The following is a 27,320-nucleotide window of genomic DNA, read 5'->3' as shown; positions in this document are numbered from 1 at the left end:
TATGAAGAATCATGTTGTCATAAATGTCATGCAAAAACATAGTGCATAGTATGTCGTGACAAACGTCATAGTATAAAAATCGTCATAGTTTACTATGCCATTCAAAAAATCATAGTGTACAGTATGTTGTAAAACTTCATGAAAGGTCATAGTATTGTGTGTAATAAAAGTCATGAACGCCGGGAAAAACAGCATAGTGTCATGGAGCAGCATACAGCATAGTGTCATGGTATAGTATGTAGAGTAAAGTGTCTACAAAAAGTACAAAATGTCATCAGAAAACAGCGATAGTATAGAAAGTCCAAAATGTCACAGCAAAAATCACAGTAGTTCACTGACAAAATTAAAAAGTCATAGTATAGTGTCTCGAAACAGCAATTTTATAGTATTTCAAAAAAAGTAGTGGTGTATAGTAACGAAGTAGAAATACTTCTTTACTGTACTTAAGTCGTTTTTTTGGATATCTGTACTTTACTTTACTATTTATATTTCTGTTGACTTTTACTTCACTACATTTTGCAAAGAAAACTGATACTTTTACTCCGATACATTTCCCCTGAAACCTTCGTTACTCGCTACAAAATCAAATCTATCTTCAGAAACAAATGAATCATGAGAGCAGCGTCGGGGACTGTGGTGGAACACAGACTCACTGCAAGCAAGCAGGTTTGGTGAATCAGTGGTCCGAGCAGCAAGTTAAATCATTGGTTAATCACGTTAATGCGCAAACAAGTGCTCTCAAAGCCGCGGTGTTTTGATTCCCAGTGATGCTACATGCTATAGCTAGCGAGCGACTACATGAGTAGAATTCCACACAGGACGGGTGGGATGAGGAGAGGTGGATGGGTCAAACAAACACTGGTGTTTCCTCCAGGAGGCCGCAGTTTGTGCCGTGTGTGAAACGAGAAGCCAATGTTGATTTATTTGCGACGTGACTTCCGTACATAAGCAACGCCACTTCCGTAGATATTTTAACGCAAACCACGATCTTTTCCTAAACCTAACTAAGTAGTTTCATCGCCTAAACCTTAGCTGTTTCCTGTGAAGATGGAAGTTTATTTTTGAAAAGACAGTATGCATGTAACAAGCCAAAACAGACTCATGTTGCTGGACTTTTGCAGGAAAAACGCACGAAAAATGAGGAGTAACTTTTCGTAAGATATCAATAAAACAGGGATGAATTTATATCATTGTATAAAGAGAGTGACATGAGAAGATCAATCTCATGTCTGTAAGTTAAATCAGCTATAATCACTCCTTTAAAGTGATTTGTGACTCGTCTAAAACATTTAAAAAAGGAATAACTTCAACAGAATCATTCTATACACTGTAGCGTCTTTACATTCTAATAGAATGTAAAGAGGTTACATTCTAATACAATGTAGCTTGTTTACATTCGAATAGAATGTAAAGAAGCTACATTGTATTAGAATTTAGCTTCCAATACAATGTAACTTCTTTACATTCGAATAGAATAGTCTTCTGAAGATGAACAGGACATGTTTCAGTTTCAAGTAATGACTGGGTTACTTTCGGTGCTGCTTTAGTATTGATCATGTTTTGATATTTGGGTCATGTTGTGGATGATCAGATGGAGTTATGATGGTAGCAGTCGCCCAATTGCAGATTCAGCTTGAGCAAAACCTTTGCCTATTGTACAAATCAGGCCCACAGGAGTTTACAAGGCAGGTGTCCTTTCTCAAAACACTGACCTGATGCATCAAGTGGATATTTTTTGCTGAACATAATATTATGCATTTGCCCTCTACATCTTCTAGTCGGAATGAGCATACTTATAAACGCACTGTTGCAACTCCTTCATAGTGTCATATTGCTTGTCGGAGAATTATGATGATGAGTTCATCGTAGATGCAAAAGTATACTTATGTACAATATATTATGTTGAACATTGTTGCTCCTGAATGGATCACAGCCGACCCAATTATGTTCAACACAGCTCCATGTCCTTGGTCATGGTGCCACAGCACTTAAAATATTAAACTTCATCATTCTCAAAATTCTGACCCTTTGCTTTTTTATTAACAGCATTTACTTGTATTTTTACTTTCAATACTCAAGTACATTTAATGTTAAGACTTTTACTCAAGTAGTATTCTAATAGGTGACTTTTACTGGAGTCATTTTCCAGTAAGGTATCTGTACTTTTACTCAAGTATGACTTTTGGGTACTTTGTACACCACTGCAAAAAAGTCACCACACGGTCATATTAAAGTGTGTCATGAAAAGTATTTCAGTCATAGTATAATATGTCAAACAATGTCATGAAATAGTCATAGTTTGTCTAAAAAGTAAAAAACTAAAGTCAGCGTATAGTATGTTGAAAAAAGGCATGAACAGTATGTATAAAAAAATAAATAAAAAAAAGGGTCATCAGTCAGCCTGTTACAGTGGTCTTTTCCTGTCTGATCCACCCTTCCAGAGGGATTCCCACCTGTTCAACACATCTGGACCTCCGTCTTATGTTGGTGCTCCAGTCTTTCCCCAATTTCAACCGGCCCCGACATCTTTTTGACTCTGGTGCCAGCCGACAACCACCTGCCAGTCTGCCTACCGTCCCAGCTGATAAAACCTGCCTTGAGAAAATGTCAGGGCGGCTGTGAGTGAGAGTATTGCCCCAGTGTCTCTCTCTGCAATGTAAATCTGTGAGATAGTTCATTCTGACGATAATTTAGGTTTTGGTTTGTGTTAACAGTGAACTTCAGGCACTAGCTTAGTGGTTTTGGGCAGATATTTATTTTTGATTATATTTGTAAATTCATCCACTATTTCAGCACCACACACAGGAAACTTGACGGTCTAGTAAAACACTGAATTTAGTGGTGGTCAGATATGCTTTCTTTTTATTTTGTTCAGTCTTTGTTAGCTGTAGTAAGTAAGCGGCATTGTGTACGAGTTAGAAATTAGATTTCTTTCGTTTGTTAAATGAGTTGGTGCTAGCCCAACCCTTTGTTCCCCACCTCACTCAGCAGTTTTGTATATTGTTGAGCAGATGTTTTGTTACTCTGGAATTTTTACTGTCATTGGTGCTTTACATATTAAACTGCAGTACATCCACAGTTGTTGCTTTCTTTACTGCTAGAGACATACAAGCTTGTTATTATAGTAAGTTAACAAAAGGTTTACAAAAAAGTCAAATGTGTCAAAAAGTCAGAGTATACAAGGTCTTTGAAAGTAATTGTAAAAGCCATTTCATAATAAATCGAAAAATATAAGTAGCTATAGTATAGTATGTCGAAAACAATCACAAAAAGTCATAGTAAAGTATGTCAAAAAAAGTCATAAAAAGGTTTATTATACCTGTCTGTAGCATAGTATGTCCTAAAAAGTAACCAAATAGTCATAGTATAGTATGATGAAAATCATTACAAAGTCATGGTATAAGTATGCAAAGAATTCCCTTTAAGTCTAAAGTAAAAAAGTTTAAAAGTAAAAAAAAGTTTTAAAAAGTCCTAGTATAGTAGGTCGAGAAAAGCCACAGTATAGTAAGTCCCAATACTCACAAATAAATAAGGCATACGGTAGTATAGTATGCCTTAAAATTCTCATAAATGCCCTTAAAATGTTGGAGCAGCTAGCGCAGCCAAAATATTTACCACTGTACGAGAGCGAGAGCACGGGTCATCAAGCGAGGAGTATGGCAATCGACCCAAGTCAATAATTACCAAATGAATTCTTGACAAATGTGAAGTCACAGTGACCTTTCTAATCAGATCATAACCGAGTCCAAGAGTATGTTTGAACCAAATATGAAGAAATTCTCAAGGTTTTCTTGAAATCCCGTGCTACTGAGAATGGGACGGACGAGGTCAGTTACCTTTGACCACCAAAATCGAATCAGTTCATCTTTAAGTCCAAGTAGAATTTGTGCCAAATCTGAAAAAATTAGCTCAAGGCTTTCCCGAGATACCATAAAGAATGAGATGAAAGTGAGGTCACTTTAACCTAAAAAAAAATCGTATCACTTCATCATCGAGTCCAGGTGGACTCACATGCCACATTTGCCACATTTTAAGAAATTCCTGAGATACACAACACTGGATGGACCAACAACAAGAAAACATGCCTCCAGCAATGACACAAAATGTTTCTCCCCAAAGAATAAAAGATAAAAAATAAACAGTTTTGGAAGAAAGTATTTATTTGGTACAGCTGAGAAATAAATAAACTGTACTTTTAACCTCAGCACAAAACTGCACAGTTACCCTTTTCAACATCGTCATGAAAAAACACACAAAACAAACTAGACCAAAAAGAATAATATGGCTCGAAATGTCAAATAGGCCTTAACGTGATTAAATGTGTAGAAATCATAATTCAGTCAAACCGTCTGAATTCAAAACTAAATCTTTTGTCAAACTACTGAGATGTGGCTCCGTTTCACACAAGAAAATTGAAAATGTATGAAAGTTAATGTGAAATGATGTTGAAGGACATGGAATTAATTTGAAAAACAAGCTTCTTTAAATGAACGGCGACACCAGTGTTCCAAATATTTACCCCTGAAAACTGAAATGCATTTTTACAAATGATGGTATGCAGCTTTATCCTGCAACCTGTGGCACTAACATCTGGAAATCTAAGATGGAGGAACTGCATGTACAGTTTAGTAACATATTACTTCCCATGGACTGTCAAAAGAAAACAGAAAAAGGCACACAAAGTCCACCAAGCAGTATGATTCCCAACAGGCCAATAACTAAATTGTGCACTAAAACGGTGTATCAGTCCTTAACAGGAATGCAGTGAATTACAACAACAGAGTTATGAGGCACAATATTCTGCAAACAAATATACTTTTCAGCAGATACACTATTTACAGGTTTGATGATTATATTAAATTCCAACTTAAATAGATAGACCAACACATCAACTAGACTGGTAGCTAAAGAGTCAATATAAGTTACTTTTGTAAAAGCATCTTTATGGAATTTGTTTTCTGCAGCTCCTAAGAATAAAAAAACTGATAGAAATGTCTTCACCTTTCTGAACATGAAGCAGTCGGACTTAATGGCAGTTTATGGCATGAGCAAGTCAGATTTCCCCTCTCTGTTTTTAACCCTTACTCTTCGGTGAATTTGACCAGAAACATGACATATTCTGAAGTAATTAGCCAGTGGTAGCAGGGCAACGTTAGTGGTACAGCTACTAGAAGAAGCGGGGACAATATATACTTCAAAATGAGATTCATTATCCAAGATTGTCACTGACAAACGAATCGATGACAAACCCCTTTAACTAGCAATGGGGCCCTGGTCATGTGCTTTAAATGATTGTTACCTTTCTGACAGTACTCCTCGATCCCAGTTTACATCTTAATTTGGGCATAGAGTTCATCAATTTGCTCTCTAAAGTAGCTCCGGATCTCAGTCCTCTTGGCCTTCAGGGTGGGTGTCAGCAGGCCGTTCTGGATAGAAAACGGCTCGGTATGCAATGCAATATCTCGCACCTGCAGAGACGGAACAGAAAGAGCAAAAGCAGACTGAATAACACAAAATACAAAAACAAATATTAAAAGTTGCATTTAAACAATCACCTGCTCAAAAGACTTGAGTCCTGCCTCTTTGCCCAACCTCTGGATGTCCTCCAGAATGGCATTCTTCACGTCCTAAAAAAAACGGTCAGAAAAAAAGTTAACATGTGTAACAGGTGTGGCTGTTTGAGCTGCAGATGGTAATAATGACTCCCACCATGTCTTTGCACAGTTCAGAGTAGGAGCCTTCAATCCCTTTTTTCTTGATCCACATGGGCAAAAAGTCCGGATCAGGTACCACTATCCCCACCAGACATGCCTGGAAAATGTACCATGGATAACACAAATTGCACCATACTAGAAACTGTATTGTGCATTATCATAATATCTGATATTTAGCGCTACACCAGTTTCACAATAATTACTTACCTTTAAGCTTTCCCCGTAAACGAATACCTGGGACACTGGATCACTGAGACTATACGCCGTTTCTATCTTCTCAGGGGCAATGTATTCTCCTTGTGCCAGCTTGAAAATGTGCTTCTTTCTATCAATGATCTTCAGAGTGCCACTCTGCAACAAAACCAGGAGAGAAACACAAACTGAAATTATGGTTGCAACTGATGCTATGCAACCCGGCGTAATACATCTACCCATATCAATAATCACAGATCAATAGCGCTCTGTCAGCCTGTTCCACTTACAGGAAGCCATTTCCCAATGTCTCCGGTGTGCAGCCATCCATCATCGTCGATTGCCTCTGCAGTTCTCTCAGGATCCTTCAGGTATCCCTGGAATACATTTGGTCCTTTGACACACACCTAAAAGGTGACAACATTGATGAAAATCACATTTCTTTGAAAGCTTGAATTTGGCACATTTGCAGATGATATCATATTTGTATACATGTTATATTGGGACTTTTTCTACAAAGTCTTTTTTAATAACAGACTTTAATATGACCTTTTTTTTACGTTTTATGACAATTTTTATGGTATACTAACGGACGTTTTTGATGAAATACATTATGCTAGACTATGACTTTATGTTTTTATGTCATTGACTTTTTATGATTGTTTTTAATGGCAGACTATGCAATCATTTTTGTTTGGCATATGACTAATGATTTTTACAACATGACTTAATGATATTTTTATGGCTTTCTGTACTCAAACGTTTTATGATATACTATGCTATGAAAATGTTATTCATGGCATTCTATATGCAGGGTCCCACACATTGTCTTAAAATTCATTGAATCATTCAATCATTGCAAAAACAAGAACTTAATTAACTCTAAAAATGCATTTTTATTGAATGTTTTATGACATACTATGACTTAAAAATTAATTTTTCAATGGTGGCATACTATAGCATGAATTTTGAATTCATTTTGAAAGATTTATGGCACACTATACTGTGACTTCTTTTATAACATGACACACTTTTTTATGACATGCTATACTTTGTCTTTTTAATGGCATTTTTAAACATAATATTTTTACTTTTTGTAACATTAGTATGACATACTACACCGACTTTTTTATGACGTAGTGTATGACATACATTTTATATTGCATTTTTTTATGACTTTTTACATAGTATACTTTGACTTTTTAATGCATGTTTGAATGACTTTTTATGACTTTTTTAATGTTTTTAAACGTCATAATTACGTCGTACTGGAAGATTAACTTCATTAACTTTCATGTGTTTATCATCATTCGGTTTACCTTCTGTGTATTCCTCTCCAGTCATGAGAGTATTCTAACCCTCATTACACTGTAATAAAATATTCATCATAACGGGTTCCCCCATTTCTTTTCATAAAATGTGCCGAACATTCAGAGACAGAAAACGTAGACATGGAGTTGTTTTAAAATAAGCTACAGTATGGCTTGTTTTGTGTGCTTCTAATAGTTCTTGATATGGCATTGAGGCATGTGTTTTACAGTACTGGCTAGTTTCACTGTCGGTTTTTGGAATATTTGTTATTTTTTGATAATAATCATAATATATAAAAATAATAATAGCTTTTAAGTATCTCTACTTAAAAAGTAAATAAATACATTTCCCTGTGTAACTTTATGCATTTAATTGTTATTGACAAAGCCCTCTTCACCTCTCCTTCTCCATTGACTGCCAGGTAGTTCATTTCTGTCACATCCACCAGTTTGACAGCATTGCAGGGCAGAGGAGGCCCAACGTGACCTGCAGACACAAAATAGTCACAGTTCAGTTTCATCGTTCAAAGACAGAACTGTTTAAATTTCACTCATAAGCCGTATTACATGAAACCGGACAAGCGTCTGTACCTGCTGTCCAGTCCCCGGGCATTGACATGGAGCACCCAGCTGTACATTCAGTCTGGCCGTAGCCTTCGTAAAACTGTGGAGTGCAGAGCATGTTTTTAGTGACATTCATGCAAACATTGCCAAACAATAAATGAGTTGGGCGGGTGGATGCGGCTCACCTGGCAGCCTAGTGCAGCTCGTAGAAACGTCAGGATGGTTGGAGACACCGGAGCTGCCCCTGTGATGATGAGTCGCACACGACCGCCAAGGCTCGCCTGCAAAGTGCGACACAAACGGGAAGAACATCGTTTTTCATACATCATAAAACCCACTGGTTACTCAATTAGTCAAATTACTGTCAGGAACTTGTCATGTGGTCAGTGTTTATCTGACCTTTAAATTACTATGTCTTTAACAATATAAAAGAATATCAAATGTATAAAACGGGTATTTATTATTCTGTTTACGTACCTGTTAACAGCGGACCAAGCCTCTTTCAAAGCCAAGTGTGCATGATATCTCAGTAATATCAGGCAGATATCTTTCTTAATCAAGTGGAAGAAGTGAGCTTTAGTTGAACAAAAACACAAGATGCCATGCTTGCTTACCTGCACTTTTTTGAAGATGAGATGGTCCCACATGCTGTCCTTTCTGACCACACCACTTTTAAGCTCTGCCTCCTTCCTACTGAAAGCAAAATCGAGCAGCCATCTCTTCAGCGGCGTGTTGGCTTGACTAAATACCTGCGAGTTATTGAGACAAGCTTTATTTAATCACTACATTTGATAAACGTTAAACTAGGAAGCAGACCAGAGAAAAGAGAGGAGTAAACTACTAAGTAAATTAATTGAACAATAAAAAAAAAAAAAAAAACTATAATCAGAGAAGGATGTTCTTGAAAAAATAAGAACTAGTTAAACAGTTGGCTCTTCTCCTCATGATGACTTTTGTAGACATGAGTAAGATTACATGAACTCTGACCTTATCAAACATGCGGTTGAGGAGACGTGGGACCACAGGGAAAACTGTTGGCTGCAGCGTTTTCAAATCGTCCATCAAAAGTCGAATGTCTCCTTGGAAATAGCCGATTCGAGCCCCGTGGATGAGGATGACACCCTGATGACAAGAGAGCTGCTTATTCCTCGTTGTTGCAAGTCACATCAGTGTGACAATTTAACCACAGGGGGGCAGTGTTGTGGAGAACATTTCACTAAATATCCAGTGTGCGTTATTTGAACCCCACTGCAGTATTTTCCAGAAGCTGTTACTGGCCGTGCTATTAAGTTACTTTGCGGGTCAAGGATGTCAAGGACATCTATTGATCAGCAATTCCTCAAAACAACTAAGGAGGACATGAATTTCACCAACACACACGTTGCATTTTTGGTGTCACTGCCTAACACCACAGTTTCTCACTTTCTCGGCTGCAGGTCATTTGATGCCTTACTTTGAGGATAATAAACATGCTTTCTTGTTAAACCATACTTATTATTTCACTGTGCAACACATCTGAAGGAAAGCAACTCCAACACATACCTGTACAACTCTCTCAAACATGTGCGCTAGAGGGAGGTAGGATACATGAATATCATGGAGGTTCAGCATGCAGTGTATCTGCGGAGGACACACAAAACAAAACACATGCATGTATGCAGGCCAAGCATGGTGAACTGTACCTCCACCACTCTCTCAAACATGTGGGCCAAAGGGAGAAAGGAGATTTGCACATCTTTATTGCTGGGCTTCAGTGTGCTCTGGATGACAATGTACACGGTGGGGGTGTGGGGGAGGGGGAGGGAGGAGCAGACACGAGGGGAGAACAGATGAACAGAGGCGAGACGGACAAGAAATAATAAAAAGGGATCAAAGAGGGTCAACCTGAGTCAGACAGGATTTCAGATTTTAAGCAAGGTTTTATCAAAAAGCTCAACGTTTACAATTTGTGTGATCCAAATCTCATGAATGCAAGACTGTAGCTTTGGTTTCGGAAGTTGGGGCAGCGATGTTCAGTCAAGGGTGTAAAAGAACAGGCCGGATGCCATTTCCAGCATATTTCACATGTGTCAAGCAAATAATGAATTATGATGACATTGTGTGTTGTGCTTCCCAAGATAATGGTAGTACAACAAAAACGCGCTGTTTAAATTGCTGCATTATTTATGCACTACTCCTCAAAACCACATTTTGTTTCTTTGATGGAGAAGACAGTATTTGCGTTGTTACTACAAAGACTACTGTCCTTTACGGTCGAATCTTTGATAATCAGTTCTAGGGGAATATCAACTGTAAGCAAAAACATACAGTAGATTAAATAATTTGTATGCATGCAGAGGAGGGCGGAGGTACTTTTTTCAGCTCTGAGTAGTGTCTGCAGTCTCACTCTGTGACTGAAAACAATAATTTTTAAAAATGAGGGGGAACACCAGTGAAGATTACATTGTGTATTCATGAAAATAAAACAAATCTAAAGGAATAATTCAGAATTAAGAACACCAGAAGCATCCACCTTAAAAAGAAGAGGACTTACAATCAAAGATACATTAGACAAACGCCCTTTATCTTAAGACGCAATACTTCAATGATTCCAAGTCGAGTTGGTGCGTTTGTTTACCTCAGTCATTCTAATGAAAGCTGCAGTGTTGGCGATTACATTCCCATGAGTAAGCATTGCACCTTTTGGGTTTCCTGAAAGCAAAGCGATGATCATGATTATACATGAGGGGAAAAAAAAGACATTTCCAAAAGATTAACGTGAACAAGTTGTTACCTGTGGTACCGGATGTAAAGCAGATAAGTGCAAGGTCCTCTGGTGTAGGGGCCTGTAATCAGATCAACACTTAAGCGTTCAACGCTTGAATTGCTATTGCATTTGAAATATGCAAGAGGATACATTTTAGTTGAGTGCCAAACATAATCTTCCTGCCGATTACAACTGAATTATTTAAGTTTCCAGTTGTAGTAATGTAGTGCGAATTAACAGCATTTTTGTCATGTAATCAAAAGGTCACTCACCACTGGTGTCTGGAGGTTGGCTTTACCCAAGGCCTGGAACAAATTCAAAAGTTCATATAGTGAGATATAGCATGTCTGTAGGAAGGGCTGATAACAACCATGGTTGAAACACGCAGCGCCTCAGGGCCTAATATCTATTGTAGTTATAACCAGAACAGGAGGCACAGATCATTTGCCTGAACAACTGCTGACTGTTGGCGCTCAGCAAATAGAGGTTGTAATAATGAACACAATGAAGATCAACTTGTTCTTCTCACCTCAAACTCTTTCAAGCTCAGAATATCAATGCCACACTCTCGTCCACGCGTCACCAGCTCACTGTCGAACGGCTCAATGAGCACAATCGTCTTCACCGTTCTCCGTTTCTCACCGACACAGTCCAAAATCACCTGAGCCTTTTCGGGTACGTCGCAGATCACTGTTGAGATGGCAGCTGGAGAACAAACGTCACCGGATTAACCACTCAGTTTGTGTCAATATCAGTGTCGACCTAGAGCGCAACGACAGCGCTGCAGGCGGTGTGTGGTTAGCGCTTGACGGTGAACTTTTGTGTACCTCTGTGGATAATGTAGCCGATGGCTTCGGTGCCAAGTGTGTCATACAATGGAACAGCCACCATGGAGTATGTGTAACAGGCCAGCTCTGAAATGGTCCACTAAGCGACAAAAGAAAAACACATAAAATAGATCAACATTACCAATTGAAAAAAAAAAACTTTTGGGAAGGAAATTACTTGATAACAGCTACCAACATCAAAAGCCTCCTTGAGTTGAGTTTATTCAGAAATTAATCCTAACAGTCAGTGCCTTTACACGATATATCTCATCATTATTTTGTATTTACTCATAGAAATGTTGACCTCATGACTCAGAATAAATACCAGGCTGATTGGTCAAAAGAATTCGAGACATGCTGGGAATGCCGCTATTAAAAGTTTGACCAAAACAGAAACCCAACCATCTTTTTCCTGAGATTTAACTCTCAGTTTACGGTCATCCTCGGGGGGGATGGCGTTTGCGCAGTTACAGAAAGTGCAGTTAAAAGCTGGATATTGAGTAACGTTTTGTTTTTTAAACTACCGTTTCCATGATCAAGAATGAACTTGAATACATGTGGGAAGCATTTCAGAGGTGTGGATGTCACGCATTATTAATTGTGGTTCCAAAACATAAAATCGGACACTACTCAGGTCATTACTCTCATCCAGCAGTAAATGTTAACATTTTCTTCCCAATACATGATGGCAACATTACAAAATGGTGAACTGACTGATCTACACAGTGAACAAACAAACAGACAGACAATATATCTTTGACACAAGTGCATAAGATGATGCCATTTGTTGTACCTCCGGTCTGTTCTGGGAAAAGATGCCGATAAAATTGTCTCCTGTACGAGAGTGTCCTCTGTGAAGGAGAGCAGAGCCGATGTGCTCCGCTCTGTCCATCACCTGTGCGAAAACAAAACAAAAGTCTGCTATTTTGTTTTTTTTATACCTATTGAGACTTGGTTAGTTGTGTATTGTGGAACAGTTCAAATGTTATTATTCCCACGTCTCACCTCACTATAAGACTGCCACTCGTACGGCTGGTTTGGTTTCCTTGATCCTAGACATGGTCCGTCATCTTCGAAAGAAAATGCTCACTTTTATCTACAGTCACCGGAAAAATGTGATCATATGTAACTGATACAAGAGATACACTCACTTGATACTCTGAGCCCTCGTTGGACCACCTGGTACATTGTGCGTGCGTCGCTGTAGTAGTGTGTCATGGGCTCATCGCTGTCGTTCAGTACCGACCTTCTTGCAAGTTCTCCACCCTACGAGAAAAAAACCACAATGTTAAGACCAGCACTGAGCAAACATTCGACGTCTCTGCCTCAAGACACATCACGACATTTCTCTAGTCATGAGCACAAGTGAGAAGACGGAGAGCACAGATGTATTTCGTGATACACCTGCACTCAAGATGACCTGGTAATCTGTGATATGTTGCTAACACAAACATGGATCCTGCATCATGAAATGACAGTAAACAGAGAGACAACACTTGTTGGTGTGTAAGCCATGTGCACTTCAGAGTCAGCAGAGATCTATGTTAGTAATTTAGTTTCTCTTTATAAGACTCAACTAGTTCCTAGTGAAGGCAAGTTGAAAATATTACATCAGCAAACTAACACGGTTCTTTTATTTTCACCTTCCGCTGTTGCAAACTTATTTGTCTTCGTTTTAAAAACTGTTGCAATTTCAACTTCACATGAAAGTTTTACATCTACTGACTTAATCAGGAGGCAAACGGGTTGCAAAAGCATAATAACTAACAAGTCTCCTGAAATATTTCAAATTGGTTGGGATTAAGTTACTACTTTCTAATGAGGCAACCTTTGTGAGAAGTTTACGTGGCAACTAATGGTTATTACATTTTTTACTAATGCGTTATAGATAAATTAATAGCCATTGATACTGTGAGAAGGACCACTGGGCTCCGAGGTGAAACATTGATTTCCCTTATTTAAATGAATAAATGTTATAAAAAAACAATAAATACTCATTTTCTAATACACTATTAAGTGTGTGTTTATGCTAATGAGTTATTAATGAAGGGTTTTAAATCCATTAGGCTTGATGCAGAAGTTGATGGCTTGAATTAAGCTTTGATAAATAATGTACGAACCATGAATTACGTAATTTGTTACAGCTAAAACACCCCAGGGGGCCTTATGAGAAAGTTGTATTGGAGTGATAAAAAACAAATATCAATGAAGTCCACTTTACCAGCACGGCCAACTCCAACTAGCCTAAGATGAACTTTTTAGCACTCAAAGTGTGACAAGTAGTGACGATGTCAAAGCACGTAATTTAAGCTGTATTTAAAGTTATCATTCCTGAATGAGGTCTGCCGACTGGTCGGATCATTCTTCAGTTATTCCTCGAACTCACAGGATTACAAGACAGTGGAGAGACAGTTGTGTTTTCTGTGTTGGAGGATCCACATCGCATTTATTCATATCGGGACATTTGATATTAGCAGAGGAAGAGAAAAGAGATCGCTTACTGGCATTTCCACTGACTGCAGGCTGAGGTCACAGGGTGGTTTGAGGGCTTTCGGCCGGGTGGCGAACCAGTAGGTAGTGATGGCAGCGAAGGCACCCATCCCCATGAGCGCATTGGTGGGCAAGCCGCGCATGTAATGCCGAAGATCCTCCAGCTCGGGAAATCGCAGCTGTCTCAGGACTTCCTGAGCCTGCATGACTGTTCTGCAGGGAAAAAGAGACAGAAACATAATTACATTAGGAAACTCTTTGTAAGATGTTTTATTTGAAAAAAATAATCAAATTACCAGCCATGATGAGCGTTTATTTTACTTTCAGATTTTAGAAAACCGGTTTAAAATGTTTCTTCTTTCAAAAGGAAATAGTCTACAATGTTCTTTCAGGATGCAGTGACACAGCAGGCAGTAATATTTGATCCGTTTTTATCAATGAGTCTCTTGTTTTAGACAATCACAGAGCAACATCACAACCGCTCACACAGAAGAGGAATAGTGGTCCCATTCAGAGTTAAAGGCTACGGTCCGTGTCAACGCGGTCACAAATGCATGCTATTCTGAATATATGGTTTTTTTTAATAACTATTTATACGTTACTTGGGATCTAGGATATTGTGATGGGTATTTTTTATGTTTTTGTCTGATGTTATATGGATTTTCAAGAAGAAATTAGCGGATTAAACTATAATGAAAACGTCAGTTGCAGCACTTTCATTTAATAATAAGACGGAGGACGTTGGAGCTATAAGGTATGTGTCTCTTCACCACAAGGACTTCACCTTTTTCTGAACTATTACCATCCAGGTGTCAAACATATCAACAGCTGCCACAGATTTTAAAAAGTCCTCAATTAGCCACGTGTCAAAAAGTGATCCAAAGTCACATCGTTTTGTAGAATATTTCTTATTTTACACTTTCATTTCTTCCTGTCACTGTCAAGCAAAGTTAAACATAATACAGAACTGTTATGAATACAGCTCTGGCATGATCACGTACTAATAACAGAAACATACAGTATGGAACCAAAATAAAGCTTCAAGGACAGATCTACAGTGAATCATGTATACAGGGTGATACAGCAGCAGTACACACTTATTGTAAGCCGCTTTGGATGAAAGTGTCTGCTAAATGACTAACGTGGTGTTCAGCCCTGAGATTCAGTGATGATGCACAACTTAGTGTTATTGATTATTTGGCACATTTCAATTATATCACGTTTAGTAGCTCAAATCTTCAGATCTGAGCGTTTTGTGTCATTAGGCCCGTCAAACAGCACAAACCTTCGCTTTAAAGATCTTAACACTATGTGATCAGAAATCTCTTGAGTTGATTTTAATTTGTTTGTACATCAGTCTATACAGCACTTTTTTAAATCTTAAGTTTGATACACTTTATTTTCCATTTTCAGGAGAATCAAATGTTTACTTCCTCATTCCATGTTCAGCTTTTGTTGCATTTCTTCCTTTAAAAGTATTCCAACTTAATTAGATATGCCATACATAAAGATGACCAGTAACGGGAATTATTCAGAGCACAAAATGAAATACTAGTATCAATTTGTTGTTTTAAGAGAACAAGAAATGTCCGGCCTTAAATGAGAAAAGTACCTGTTTCTTTGAGCTGTCTTTAGGTCAAAAATCCCCCAAAAACTATAAAATAAAGATTGTTTTTAAAGAAACTTCTAACAGAAAAATGGTGCCGAAAGTACTTTTATGTTTGCCACTAGTTACTTCCACAAACAATGCATACAAAAGGAAGATGTGCTATCCCATTCACCAGCTTTTGAAACAAAGACACAGGATGGAAATATGACGCCACACACATCTTCCAATCACAAGCCTCCATGAGTTATAAGGACACGACCACAGACGCTGTACAATGAACGCTACTCTACGGCATCTGAGGGGAAGTGAGGCTTTCTGGTCTGGACGTTTGAGAAATCAACGCACTGGGCTGAAAGCACATTTAACTGGATATATGGCTCTGTTCCACTAAATTCTAATAGAAAAGTCAAATGATTCTAATTATGTTAATTAAGTTGATGGAAATTATGCTTAGACGAGCTTTTGGCAGGAAAGACAAATTCAAACAGGACCTATCTCACCTGCAGGTATTTTTCAAATATCACATCTGAATATGGAAATACAATATCAATATTTAACGTGGCTTTAGGTGCATCATGATCAACTGATTTATTTTTTTATGAATTTTTTATTGAGACACAAGACAATACATAGACATAACAAGCGGACGACAAGAACAGTGGGATAAAAGCCAGCAAATATCATATAGTCAGTGTGTGTGTGCGAGAATGTCCTTGAGCTTTTTGAGATGGAGGAAAATAAATATATATATATATATATATATATATATATATATATATATAAAATTTTAAAAACCAAACCAAACCAAATAAATGAAAAACAGGTAAGTATGTGTCAGTGGCGGCTGGTCAATAGAGGGCCATGGGGCATGGCCCCACCATGAGCCACACAAAAAATAAAATAAAAATAATTATAATAATCATAAATTATACAAATTGTCAATATTTGTGTTTTTGAACTATGGAATGTACCCAGTAATGTGTGTAAAATATGATATCTGCGCAAAATATATGCTTTTCCTGCTCGTGCTCTCTGTCTGTGTGCACGACACTCTGAGAACAATCAGACAGCAGACTCGCGGGAAAGGGAAGCAGTACATGCGAAGCTTCTGTACTAGCTGTACACCAGACAGGTTTGGCTAGCTGGATGATGTCATGCTAATAATTTATTTAGCTTTTTAAAACAACGGGGACGGATCCAGCACAGACAGTTACGGGAGTGAGGGATGAGGAGGTAAGGAAACATGAGAACACCAGGGTAGGGAGTGAGGGATGAGGAGGTAAGGAAACATGAGAACACCAGGACACACATGAGAACTCTGTCAAGCTACATATTAGACAAAGTGAACATCTTTTCTTCTACATAGTTGTCCTCAGTCTCATCTGCTTAACTTGGTCATGGAGGCATCAACATGTAATAGAGATGTTAAATTAACAGTGAAAACTCGTCATAGCTTAATTTAACATCAGTATTCATAATTACTTCTCCTGATCTTTACCTCCTATAACAAGGTCCATAGGGGCATCTCAATAAATAAACATGTTATATTATATTATATAAGTGTTATTTACTGATTGTTTTCGTGTTGGAATACATGTTAAATATTTAACTGCCAAGTAATAATGCGTGTTTGATACTTACATTTGTTTGCATGAAATCATACTAGGATGTTTGCTGAAATTGATAGGATGGCCCGACCTAGAACATTTTCCACCAGCCGCCACTGGTATGTGTGCATATGGATGTTCATGTATGCATGTACGTGGGTTTCAATTGGTTGTCCGGCAAGAAAACCAAATACACACACACACACACACACACACCGGTATATATACTATACATATTTCAATATTAATAGAATGGGTGGTGTCACGTTTGCAGAAACAATCAACTCATTTGACCTCTAGATTAGACGGTAACAGCCCTGTATGTAAATGAACCGCTACCACGTACAGTAGGTAACAATTGACTTCTCACCTACTTCTATTATTACCACTGATCTCATGGCAACTGAGACCAGTGCCAACTGGGACAAAGTATTGTAGACAAGCTACTTTTCTTTTATTTACTTTTCATAACAATTTAAACGCAGGAAACTGTTGAATGTGCTCGAGGATCAACAGAGATGAATGATGATCTCTTTCATGTATACCGGTATATTTAAATACCAAAACAAAGAGCACCGGCAAGATTCATTCAAGCTGTTCCGTTTTATTTGTGCTCTATACATTTTTTTACAATAAAACAAAAATTCAATATAAAACCTTAAAAAAATACTACACTACAGTAAGTCTTACAGGTGTTCCCGTTAGCCACTATGAAAGACCAGATGATCACACCTCGTCTGTGACAACAAATCAAATGTAGCTAAATTCATTTTCAAAATGAATGTTGATTGTTGACAAATGAAGATGTAATAAATATCTATACTCACAGTCCCAGAGTGTGTGTGTGTATATGAAGATTCGTACAGACAGTGTCCAAAGGCGGAGCGGTGCAGCTATCTGACCGGCGCTTTGCTGCAGCAGTTGCTATTAGAAGGGCTCACACCGACCTCTAATAGACCTCTGAGGTTCTCGCCACTATGAATAGCAGAAACACGCCCCTCTCAAACACAAACACAGAGGCGTGAGGCAAAGCTGCCCACTCACTGGAGCGATACTCAACCAGCAGGTTGATTTAAACCCACAGTTTGAGCTTTTCGTCCTTGTGAAAACACAACTGATAAGAGTGGATTACAAGTGGTTATCAGGCGTGCAAAAAAACTGTATAAAAAAAAAAAGGTAATGCAGGTCACAAATTCAAGCAGAATGCCAACTTAACTGATCGACGATCTGAGTGACTGAAACATTTCGAGTAATGTTTATTCAAGACTGAAGGACCAATGGCTTATCATACAATATCTGGACACAGTCTGTGTGAAATTCTTGTGTTGCCGAGCGTCCAAACAGGTGAAAATTGTCACACAAAGAATTACATGCTTATTACAAGAAGGCTTTTGTGTTCTACATAATAGATATGTTGACAAAATCTGTTTTCTATAACTGATGGTTATTACAGAGTATGTGAACATTAAAGCCCAGACACAATAACCTGAGCATATGAGCAGATGCCTTTGAGTCTAAGATGAATAATAAGTTAATATTTCCAGTTAATTAACTACAGTTGAGAGACAATCTACATCTTATGTTCCTGCATTTTCAACTGAGACGAATGAAAACTGTGGGTTGAATGTGAAGACATTTCCTGCTGAAGTTGTCTGCTACAAGCAGACCTGAGCTAAGTTTCATCAGCTGACTGTAACAAGCAATGCTGAAACATGGTGGTAGGGTAGTATGGATAACATCCTATTCTAAATCCTGTCATGGTATGCAATTGTATGTCATGAGATCAATGCCATCAGAACTGTGCAGAGGCCAAGGTGGAGTCTTCAAATGTCTCGTTTGGTCAGAACACAAGTCCAAAACACAAAAGGTGTTCAGTTTGCTGTTCTAAGAGAAGCAGAAAATCCTGCCACGTGTAAAGCTGAAACCTGAGAATGTGAAGCCCCCCCCCCCCCGCTCATTTTGTTGGGAAATTAGTGAAACATTTGATCAATTGATCGTTTCAGCACTAAAACGCAACTTGGTCTCCAGAAACATCCGTTTTGTTGGCATTTGTCCTGATGATTTTCTTATTTATTTTACAGACCAAATCATTTATCAAGAGTAATTGATAGATGACGCAATCATTAAAATAGGGTTACGGTTCAGCTCATATGCGTGTTGTCGTGTCAGATGGCCAACAGCAGACTTAAGCCATTGATCGCATGCTTGAGAGAGTTGTTGAAGTCAAAAGGTAATGCAACAACCCCCCACCCGACCTCTGCTCTCCATACTTGGACTGGGAAGATGACAAGCCAATGGCAGAGCCAGCTCGCCGGTCACCCCACACACACACAAGACATTGGAAAAAAAGAGGGGGAGAGGGCAGCTGGTTCATTTGACACATAACAGAACACCAAGACTGCATCTTGAGAGTAGACTACAGCTGTAATTTTGAAACCACAGCCAGGAAGTTACAAAAAGAAAAACCACGTGGTTGGTGAGTCACACTTGATTTCCTGAAAAATGTTCAAGTTCCTCTTTGTGGGACGGCGCACAGACAAAGACAGACTACTCGGTTTGGGTTAGGTTAAATGATTTAAGCTCATTTTTACAACCTTAATACTTGAGGATTCAACACGCGGAGCCTTTAAACAAACTTAACTCAATCCCATCTCAGCAAGACGGTCACTTCCAAATCCCAGAAGCAGCTTTCTCTCAGCGGTTACATGAATCGGCACAAATTGTGTACGTCATGCGCAGCTGACATATTTAGATGATTAATCGATTCATGGGGCTGACGTAAGAGATACACTCGACATTTATAGAGTTTGGAGGGTGGCGTCTTCCAAATCCAAGAACACAAGTGCACAAATGTGTCAGAATGTCAGAAATGTGTTATATGAGCATGTCTGGCAAGCTAGCTTACAACCTCTATTAGTAAGTTACTTCCAAGGCTAAGGAGCTCATCATAGCGCTCATGCTACACATCTTCAACATGAACCGTCAACTGGTGAGGATGCTGACTTTTTGCCTGGGACCTTCAGCTTAAGTCTTAGCATCTATCAAGAGCATCCATTTGAAAGCAGACTTTCATCGTTGACGAGTCAGCTAGAAACAAGTCAACCTGATGTGTTTAACCAACTCACTGAGCTAACGTGATCCTAATTACTTGTGGTCAAATGTGAAATTTTATCAGGCAAAATCAAAACGTTGCTGGATAGAAATGAGACACTGCTTTTTGTTTGAATACAAGGACTTATTGTATTGAAAATAACTAATCATTTCAAGAGGAAAATCTTGTAATCTACGAGATGCGTTTCGCAAAAAGGAAAGGTTGACAGTTGTAGCAGCAGTAACTTAGGGGAGTTACCCAATTTTTGTGTTACGCGATACAAGTAAATAGAGTGGTTTTGTGATTTTGAATATAACTGCAGAGGATCAGCAGGTATAAAACATGGATGGATGATACTTTGAGAATGAAATAAAACTTTACCAAATCATTTTTAAAATGAGTAAATGTTTCTCTCGTCGATGAAGGCTACAGTGTCATTTATTTAGACACAGACTGGACATTTTTCAAATTGAAACAATATGTCTGACTTGTTTTAACAACATCCCATGTTAGAGGAAGAAATGCATCTTGTTTGAACAAGATAGACGCATACAGTACACATTTTGATAAAACGAGATGTTGCTCTAGCAAGCAAAGTGTCTTGTAAACCAAATAATTTCGTGTGCAGTGAAAGGGATCTTATTAATGGCAAACTGGGTACTTTTTTTTAAATTAGGATGGCCATCTGTTGCCATAGCAGGTTAGAGAATGACAAAATTAATCAATATTTGCAACCTTGATGTCATGGACATCTACAAAACAATGTATTCTCCACATCCTTTTATGTAAAGTGTGAATTGTCTGCCTAATATAACTCACTAAAAAGTACATTTTTTAAACCTGAAACCAAATGTGTTCAGGAAATTACCACATAGTGTTTCACTATTGATTCCGTTGTAAAGACACAAACTGTTCCATATGACATTCATGGGCTTTTTACTTATTGGATCTTGATGATGGACCTGCTTCAGTCCAGCTCATTAATTATTTTTTTTAATCTTGTGCACAAGATAAAAAAAACAATACCTTTTGGGACATTAGGGGCTCCCTGAGCACGTCTTGAGGGAAACAATCTAAATAGAAGGATGACTCTGAATACTCCTGAGTAAAAGCACTTAGGTTTAGCGTTAGAATGCTCCAAGGCAACCGATTTACTTTAGACACGACCTGAAAGCTGTACACGTTCGAACAGGAAAAGACAACCTATCGGTCTCAGTGCCTATATTTGTCAGCGTGGCTACTGGATGTTTGCTGAAGCTAATGTGACATCTTTCATCTGCTTCGCCCCTCTGACGGACTCACGTCCAGCCTCCTCCAGTCACGTTTGACCCCAGTGGTAGGACACGAAGGCTGACCTTGCACAGGACAACCACGCTCGAGACTGCAGGTCTCAACCGTCCTGGTGAAATCGTACACTCCCAGTCACATGTTCTCACAGTGGAGAAATGTAGGGGAGAGGGAGGGATTTGTGAAGTGGAACAAAGGTCACACACCCATCAACGGCTACCAACACCGCATCAGGACAAATGACCTCAACGGTACAGGTCAAAGAAAAACGTGTTGTCGTTTTGAAATGACACACGAGTCAATCTGGGCAGAAAATGTCATTCACAAGGTCAGATTTCTTTGGTTCGGAAACAAATGTTATGTTAAGATTAAAATGTGTTGGATGCATATCATTCCTGATTGAACATTTGCTAAAGCAGACTTCTTTTTAATTACCTTTGTGAGTTGCAGCGCTACACTTCTTAGCGTGTCACCACCAACAACTGTCAATCAGCAAGAGTATGCATCACTTCCTGGTTCGCATGAACAAAGAGTGGGGAACCACTCGTAAAAAAAAAAAAAAAGCTAGTGATTAAAAACTAAACAGGTTACCTTTAAGCGCTTTGTTCTTCCACCGAGGTTTAGTGACTTTGAATAAGAAACTACAGCACACTGTAGTTTCCGTTCTCACGGTGAAAAAAAACTATAAGTAATACACTTGGTTTTTTTCACATGTATTTAAGGTTTTGTTTAAACTAAGCTGCAAGAATTATTTTCATCACAGATAAATCTGACAGCTTTCTTGAATAATGACAATTAGTCTATTTGCGTGCAAGATGAACCCCAAAACAAGACTGCTAGTGGTATTATCGAATGACCAGAGCAGAGCGACGACAGTGTGGCAGTCAGCTCCTGAATCACAAAACTACACATAGTGTCCCTCTCTGTTTGCAGCAATGAAAGCTCGTCCTGTACTCAAAGGCAAATTACACTGCACGGTCACTCCCGATCATTCCATGTCTGTAGTTCAACTGCTCATGAGTCACATGCACAGCATGGCCAGAAGAGCATTACCTAGTGTTCAGAAAATGCTGTTTAAGAAGAGAGAAATCGACAAACACAAGGTGCATTCCACAGATTCCTGTTCGAGGATCTGCTTCAACATCCAGCACTTCACACTACAGCATGTTGGGGCACCGAACACTTGTTTACAACACGTTACCGACCTTCATCCGTGACTTTCAGCAGGATGATTTATGTTGTTTGACTTAGAGAGTAAATACATGTATGTTGATCAAAGGCAAATAAATCTGACATTTGAATAAACTCCTACAGCTCAGGCAGACATTTGTTTCCATACTTCCATGTGTGTGTGTTTCTATCTTGTTTACAATTACAACAATTGCTTACTTTAAAACTCAAATACTGATATAACAGAATACATTCATAGATCCAGAATGGTAGATTAGGTTGAAAATTCCACAATATATACCTCATAGTGATAATGTAACCTTGCCTCAAGAAATTAATCCAAACTGTATGTTTCACTGTGATGTGTATACAACTCAAAACAAGTTTGCCAATAGTACTAATATTACTGGGGAAAATGGGAGCCGCCCAAAACCTGAAAAACCAGAGTTAGGCTATGAAGTCTTCACCTCGGTGTGCTTTTCAGACTCCCTCAAGAAAGTGTTGTAATGAGGAGTGGTTGGAGGTTACTGGGTCTGAGACACACACACACGGGATATGGCGGGGATGCAACTACATGCGCTTGATAATGGTCCCGTTGATCCTCTATAACCGTCGTGGTAATCATATTTCATTAACAATAGCGTCAATGTGCATGGCAGTTATACACAAAGTCGATGAGGCCGAGATTAAACCAAAAAACAAAGTTTCCAACCTAAGCATCTTCTCTCACACGGTGTCTGATCAAATGCTTCGTGTCCGTATCGCTTGTCATTTCAAACGATCCGCTTCAGACGCACACGGAATATCTCAGCCATACCGACAGAACGGCTCAATAAGATAAACACATTATTCTGATGAAACACGATGATGACTGAACAAGCTGTCGACGTAGACAGTGTGAGATAAACGGAAATGAAGATACGATGTGGAGAAAAGATACAAAACGTGGCTTTCTATTTGAGGTCAACAATAAGGGAAGTGCGGGTTTTGTTCTCTCCCTGCGTGCTCGTAAAAACTCCACATTTCAACAATCCTCCGTTAATAACATACAGGTTTGTGACTGAACGCAAATGTGCGCGTAAATATTTGAGGGAGAAGGTGGGAAATGTTTGCACTGACCTGTGAGCACCAGCAGATCCAGAGACCGATCGTGAGTCTCTTGAGGAAGCGGCAGCTGCAGACTACATTCTACTCAGCTGGTGCAGCTCTCAGCCAATCAGGAGCGGCCACACGTGTTGCATTTCCTGAGGTTTGAGAGGCGTGCTGTCATTGGTCCACTTTTTGTGACAATAACTGTACATATCTATCATACAGTAATATAAATTACAAATAAATAATGATATGTATTACAACCACAACAGGCAGCAACCCTGTAGAGCAGGGAATACGTTACCTCACACATTCAGCCGTATACAAGTTAGTAAGTACACTTATTTAAGCGCTTTACTGATTTACAATCTTAATGTACTTGTTCTTTACTTGTGTATTTTAATTGGTAATTGGTAAAGTTGGGACCAATTTTATTTACTTAACATACTGCTGGTACATTTGAGTTCACCCCCCCCCCCCCCCCTCCCCCGATCAATAAGTCTTGTTTAATCTATGTTAACTATCATGTTGATTATATTTTGCAGTATTAATCTGAATTTGCATTAAATAAATGTAGTGGAATACAAATAACCTTAAGTACTACAATACCTCATAGTATTTTACATGTAGTTACTTTTCACTCCTTTCTAGCTATATAAAGTAATTAAAACCAGCTAAATTCGAACAGTACATTTTTTTAATGTTGTGTGTGTGTGATGAGTTCATGAGCAGCTCCTGATTTCCAAATTAATTTCTTGAAGAAGAAAAAATAAATCATGCAGAAAATATCATTTAACAGCTACTATTATAGATGAAATAGGCTTTTCTTTGACTTTAGTATTTCTAAAATCCTTGCTAAATGATGCTTAGATTACAATCATCCGACAATTATATAATTGTATAATAGATTGTAGTTTCTATTTAAGGAAGACAAGAGTTTGTCTCAGTGTAGATCTTTTTCTGTAAAATATCTTCCAGTGAACGGACCACTGAAGTTCCCTCAATGTACCACCAGAGGGAACTGTTTACCCACTTTCAACAGAGAGGATAATAGAGAGTTTCTTTAAAAACGCAATTTTAAAGAATAATGATATTTTCAGACACAACTAAATGGTGCAAATAGCCCCGCTAAATATAAGCTTATCATAAGTTATTGGGAAAACAGAGTTTTAATCGTCTTTTTTTAAATTAATTATTCTAATGTCTGGGTTGAGTTTATATTGTTCTTGTTCCTTTTTTCATCCCCCAAGATGCAAAAATCACTGCAACGTTCCTCTGAATCTAAAAGATTAAAGTGATGAATAAATATATATTTTATATTTTACCTTCTGGACGATCATTATGATACTATTACTGAAGACTGTTTGAGAGGAGAGGAATGCAATACACTTTTGCTCCCATGTTTAGACATTTAAAAAAGTAAACCTTCAGCTTCTGTTGCTGTTGTATTTGTTTTTCAAAAGGGCCTGTAGCTGCTGAACCATGTAGTCTGAACTCAGCTTAGATCATTTCCAGGGGCTCAATGGGGACCGTGTGAACTGCTGCAGTTCAGGCGGAGGGTGGCGCACCAAGCTAAAGGATTGTGTCCGGGACCCTCTGAGGTCACCACGGGTCAGAGCGCAGCGCCTGACAACACACACACACACACACACACACACACACACACACACACACACACACACACACACACACACACACACACACACACACACACACACACACACACACACACACACACACATAATCCAAACCGGAGCTGCTATCATAAATTAGGCTTGTCTGGAGGCTTGTTTATATGTTCCTGTAATGGGCTGGTGTACTGATGTTATAGTGATACCACAGGAGATTTAAACGAGTGATTAAGTCACCACAAATTCCCTGAGCAGAGTCATTATAGAAGCATTCTTTTTTTGGGGATTGTTTGTGTGTGTTTTGTATGCAGAACCAAAAACTGCATGATTTGACCACACCAGTAACTGCAGCAATGTAAACATGTGCAATGTGTTACATACAGTAGCCTTTATGCTATTTATGCTAGGCTAGATATTTCACAATAAAATCACAAAAGTAAATAGCTGTCGTTGTGTCATGTTCACACAGATCTCACATGCGCTCATCTGACTGATTCATTTGTGCCTTTAAGGGATGTGATTCTTTTCAATATGATTATTTTCTTGCTCTAGCTACATGGAAAAAACCTAAACAGTGACTGACTGCTGCGTTTGATTTGCATAAAATATATTTAAAGTGACATCACTCTCTAATAACAGGATGCATATGGTACTCAAGGGATTTCTATGTATGCTGTGATTTCTGTGCACCCTTTAATTACTTATATTATTGTAGTTCTATCCGTTGACCTCTTTATTAAGTTGAGAACACAGCAGTGACTCATTATGCAACATTTCAGTACCTACTGCACATTAGTGCCTGCAGGGTTATTTTGATCAATGCTATCAAGACACACCTTAAAAATCGATAAAGAATTGATATTCATTTGACCTACATATGTGCAAAACAATGCAAAAATTCTGCATAACCAAATTCAACCAATAATCTAATATGTTTTTTCTGTATATATGTTCGGAATAATCATCAATAAATACAAATAAAACAACAACAAGCTGTTTTAAATCATACCAATATTGGCACCATGATAAATAAAATGTAAAATGTGAATATGTAGTGGTGTGACAAATATTTTACTGAGAAGAGCTTAAAAACATCAATATATCAAACGTTTATTTCCAATAACATAGTCGTTGGAAAATAAAAAACTAAATATTTTAACACGGAATTAAATGTCCTACATCCTGACGCATCGTGTGGCCTCGTACTGACGCTACACTTGGCGTTACAAAGTCGGTCAGCAAAAACTTACAGTATTTCATTCAGTTTTTAAGCAATAGCACACAAGTCCCTCAATATTTCAAAAGACAAACACGTAAAAAGTGTTAAACTTCACAGTGAAGTAATTGGATTGTATGCACCCGTCCCGGTCGCTCGCGCCTTTCTCTCCATGGTGCTCTGAAAACTATCCGAACACTTCAGATGTCTTGTGAGCCTTTCTTTCCCAACCACCGCCGCTTTTTATTCTTCGACATTGCTCACAGGATCAAATATATCCAAGCATGGTGAAAGTTTCCAGATTAAAACGTTCCCAGTGACAAACTAAAGAAATGGAGCAATGTTTTGGCGCATGAGAGCAGTTTGAATCTGTGAGGAGCGCACACAATAAACCTGTTGTTAAACTTGATGTGAAAATATGTTTGAAGAAAACAGCCAATTGTTGTATGAAATGTATTCAAGTACAAAATAATGCCCTTTGTTTGGGGGGGGAAACTTGAGCAATGTGAGGGTACAAAAGTCCCCTGTGGCATTTACTAGCACCCTTTGTGCAGTTTGCGCGTTGGCGTCTCCACTTGGCGCATTACCCAGGCCCCTTTAAACGCGATTGTTTCTTTCTTTCTAATGACATTTACCGGATCAAAACATGCTGTTAATTCGATCAGAAAGCTTCACCCTTCATAACAATGGCAGTATAATTTCTCCCAAAGTTTGTTAAGTTGACCGAAATTAGGCAAATGAATAGGGGTCTCCAGGCTACCCATCTTGCAGGTGACG

General features: G+C 38.5%; 1 protein-coding gene across 5 annotated transcripts; it reads right to left on the bottom strand.

Annotated features, from left to right (window-relative positions):
* Window positions 1–4,139: 4,139 nt before the first annotated feature.
* Window positions 4,140–23,797, bottom strand: acsl1a (acyl-CoA synthetase long chain family member 1a). Of its 5 annotated transcripts, none has more exons than XM_079278469.1 (21): window positions 23,727–23,797; window positions 13,855–14,056; window positions 12,505–12,619; window positions 12,359–12,423; window positions 12,147–12,248; window positions 11,354–11,453; window positions 11,056–11,231; window positions 10,799–10,831; window positions 10,554–10,605; window positions 10,398–10,471; window positions 9,463–9,540; window positions 8,768–8,902; window positions 8,395–8,529; window positions 7,966–8,061; window positions 7,808–7,880; window positions 7,615–7,703; window positions 6,197–6,313; window positions 5,922–6,065; window positions 5,710–5,811; window positions 5,556–5,627; window positions 4,140–5,468 (listed from the first exon to the last, which is right to left on the bottom strand). In XM_079278469.1, exons 2-21 carry the CDS (start codon window positions 14,047–14,049, stop codon window positions 5,328–5,330), a joined length of 2,094 nt encoding a protein of 697 aa, XP_079134595.1. In that variant the 5' UTR covers window positions 14,050–14,056; window positions 23,727–23,797; the 3' UTR covers window positions 4,140–5,327. The 5 variants fall into 5 exon arrangements, with proteins under 5 accessions (XP_079134595.1, XP_079134594.1, XP_079134596.1 ...); XM_079278468.1 differs by lacking the exon at window positions 23,727–23,797 and adding an exon at window positions 17,887–17,994; XM_079278470.1 differs by lacking the exon at window positions 23,727–23,797 and adding an exon at window positions 17,887–17,994 and having other exon boundaries at window positions 13,855–14,051.
* Window positions 23,798–27,320: the final 3,523 nt, after the last annotated feature.

This window comes from Melanostigma gelatinosum (assembly GCF_949748355.1).
Source record: "Melanostigma gelatinosum genome assembly, chromosome: 11".
In the NCBI taxonomy this organism is placed as follows: domain Eukaryota; kingdom Metazoa; phylum Chordata; class Actinopteri; order Perciformes; family Zoarcidae; genus Melanostigma; species Melanostigma gelatinosum.
Note: the sequence above shows the minus strand (reverse complement) of the source record. Positions and strands in the feature narration are given on the sequence as shown.

Bases quoted from the DNA above. Each gene is read 5' to 3' on its own strand.
- acsl1a (XM_079278467.1), bottom strand. From the start codon at position 17,113: ATGATTTCATGCAAACAAAT. The intron at 12,424-12,504 runs GTGAGTGTATCT...TTTCTTTCGAAG, and splicing joins ACGAGGGCTCAGAGTATCAA to ATGACGGACCATGTCTAGGA. The intron at 11,232-11,353 runs GTACACAAAAGT...TTTGTTCTCCAG, and splicing joins CGGCTACATTATCCACAGAG to CTGCCATCTCAACAGTGATC.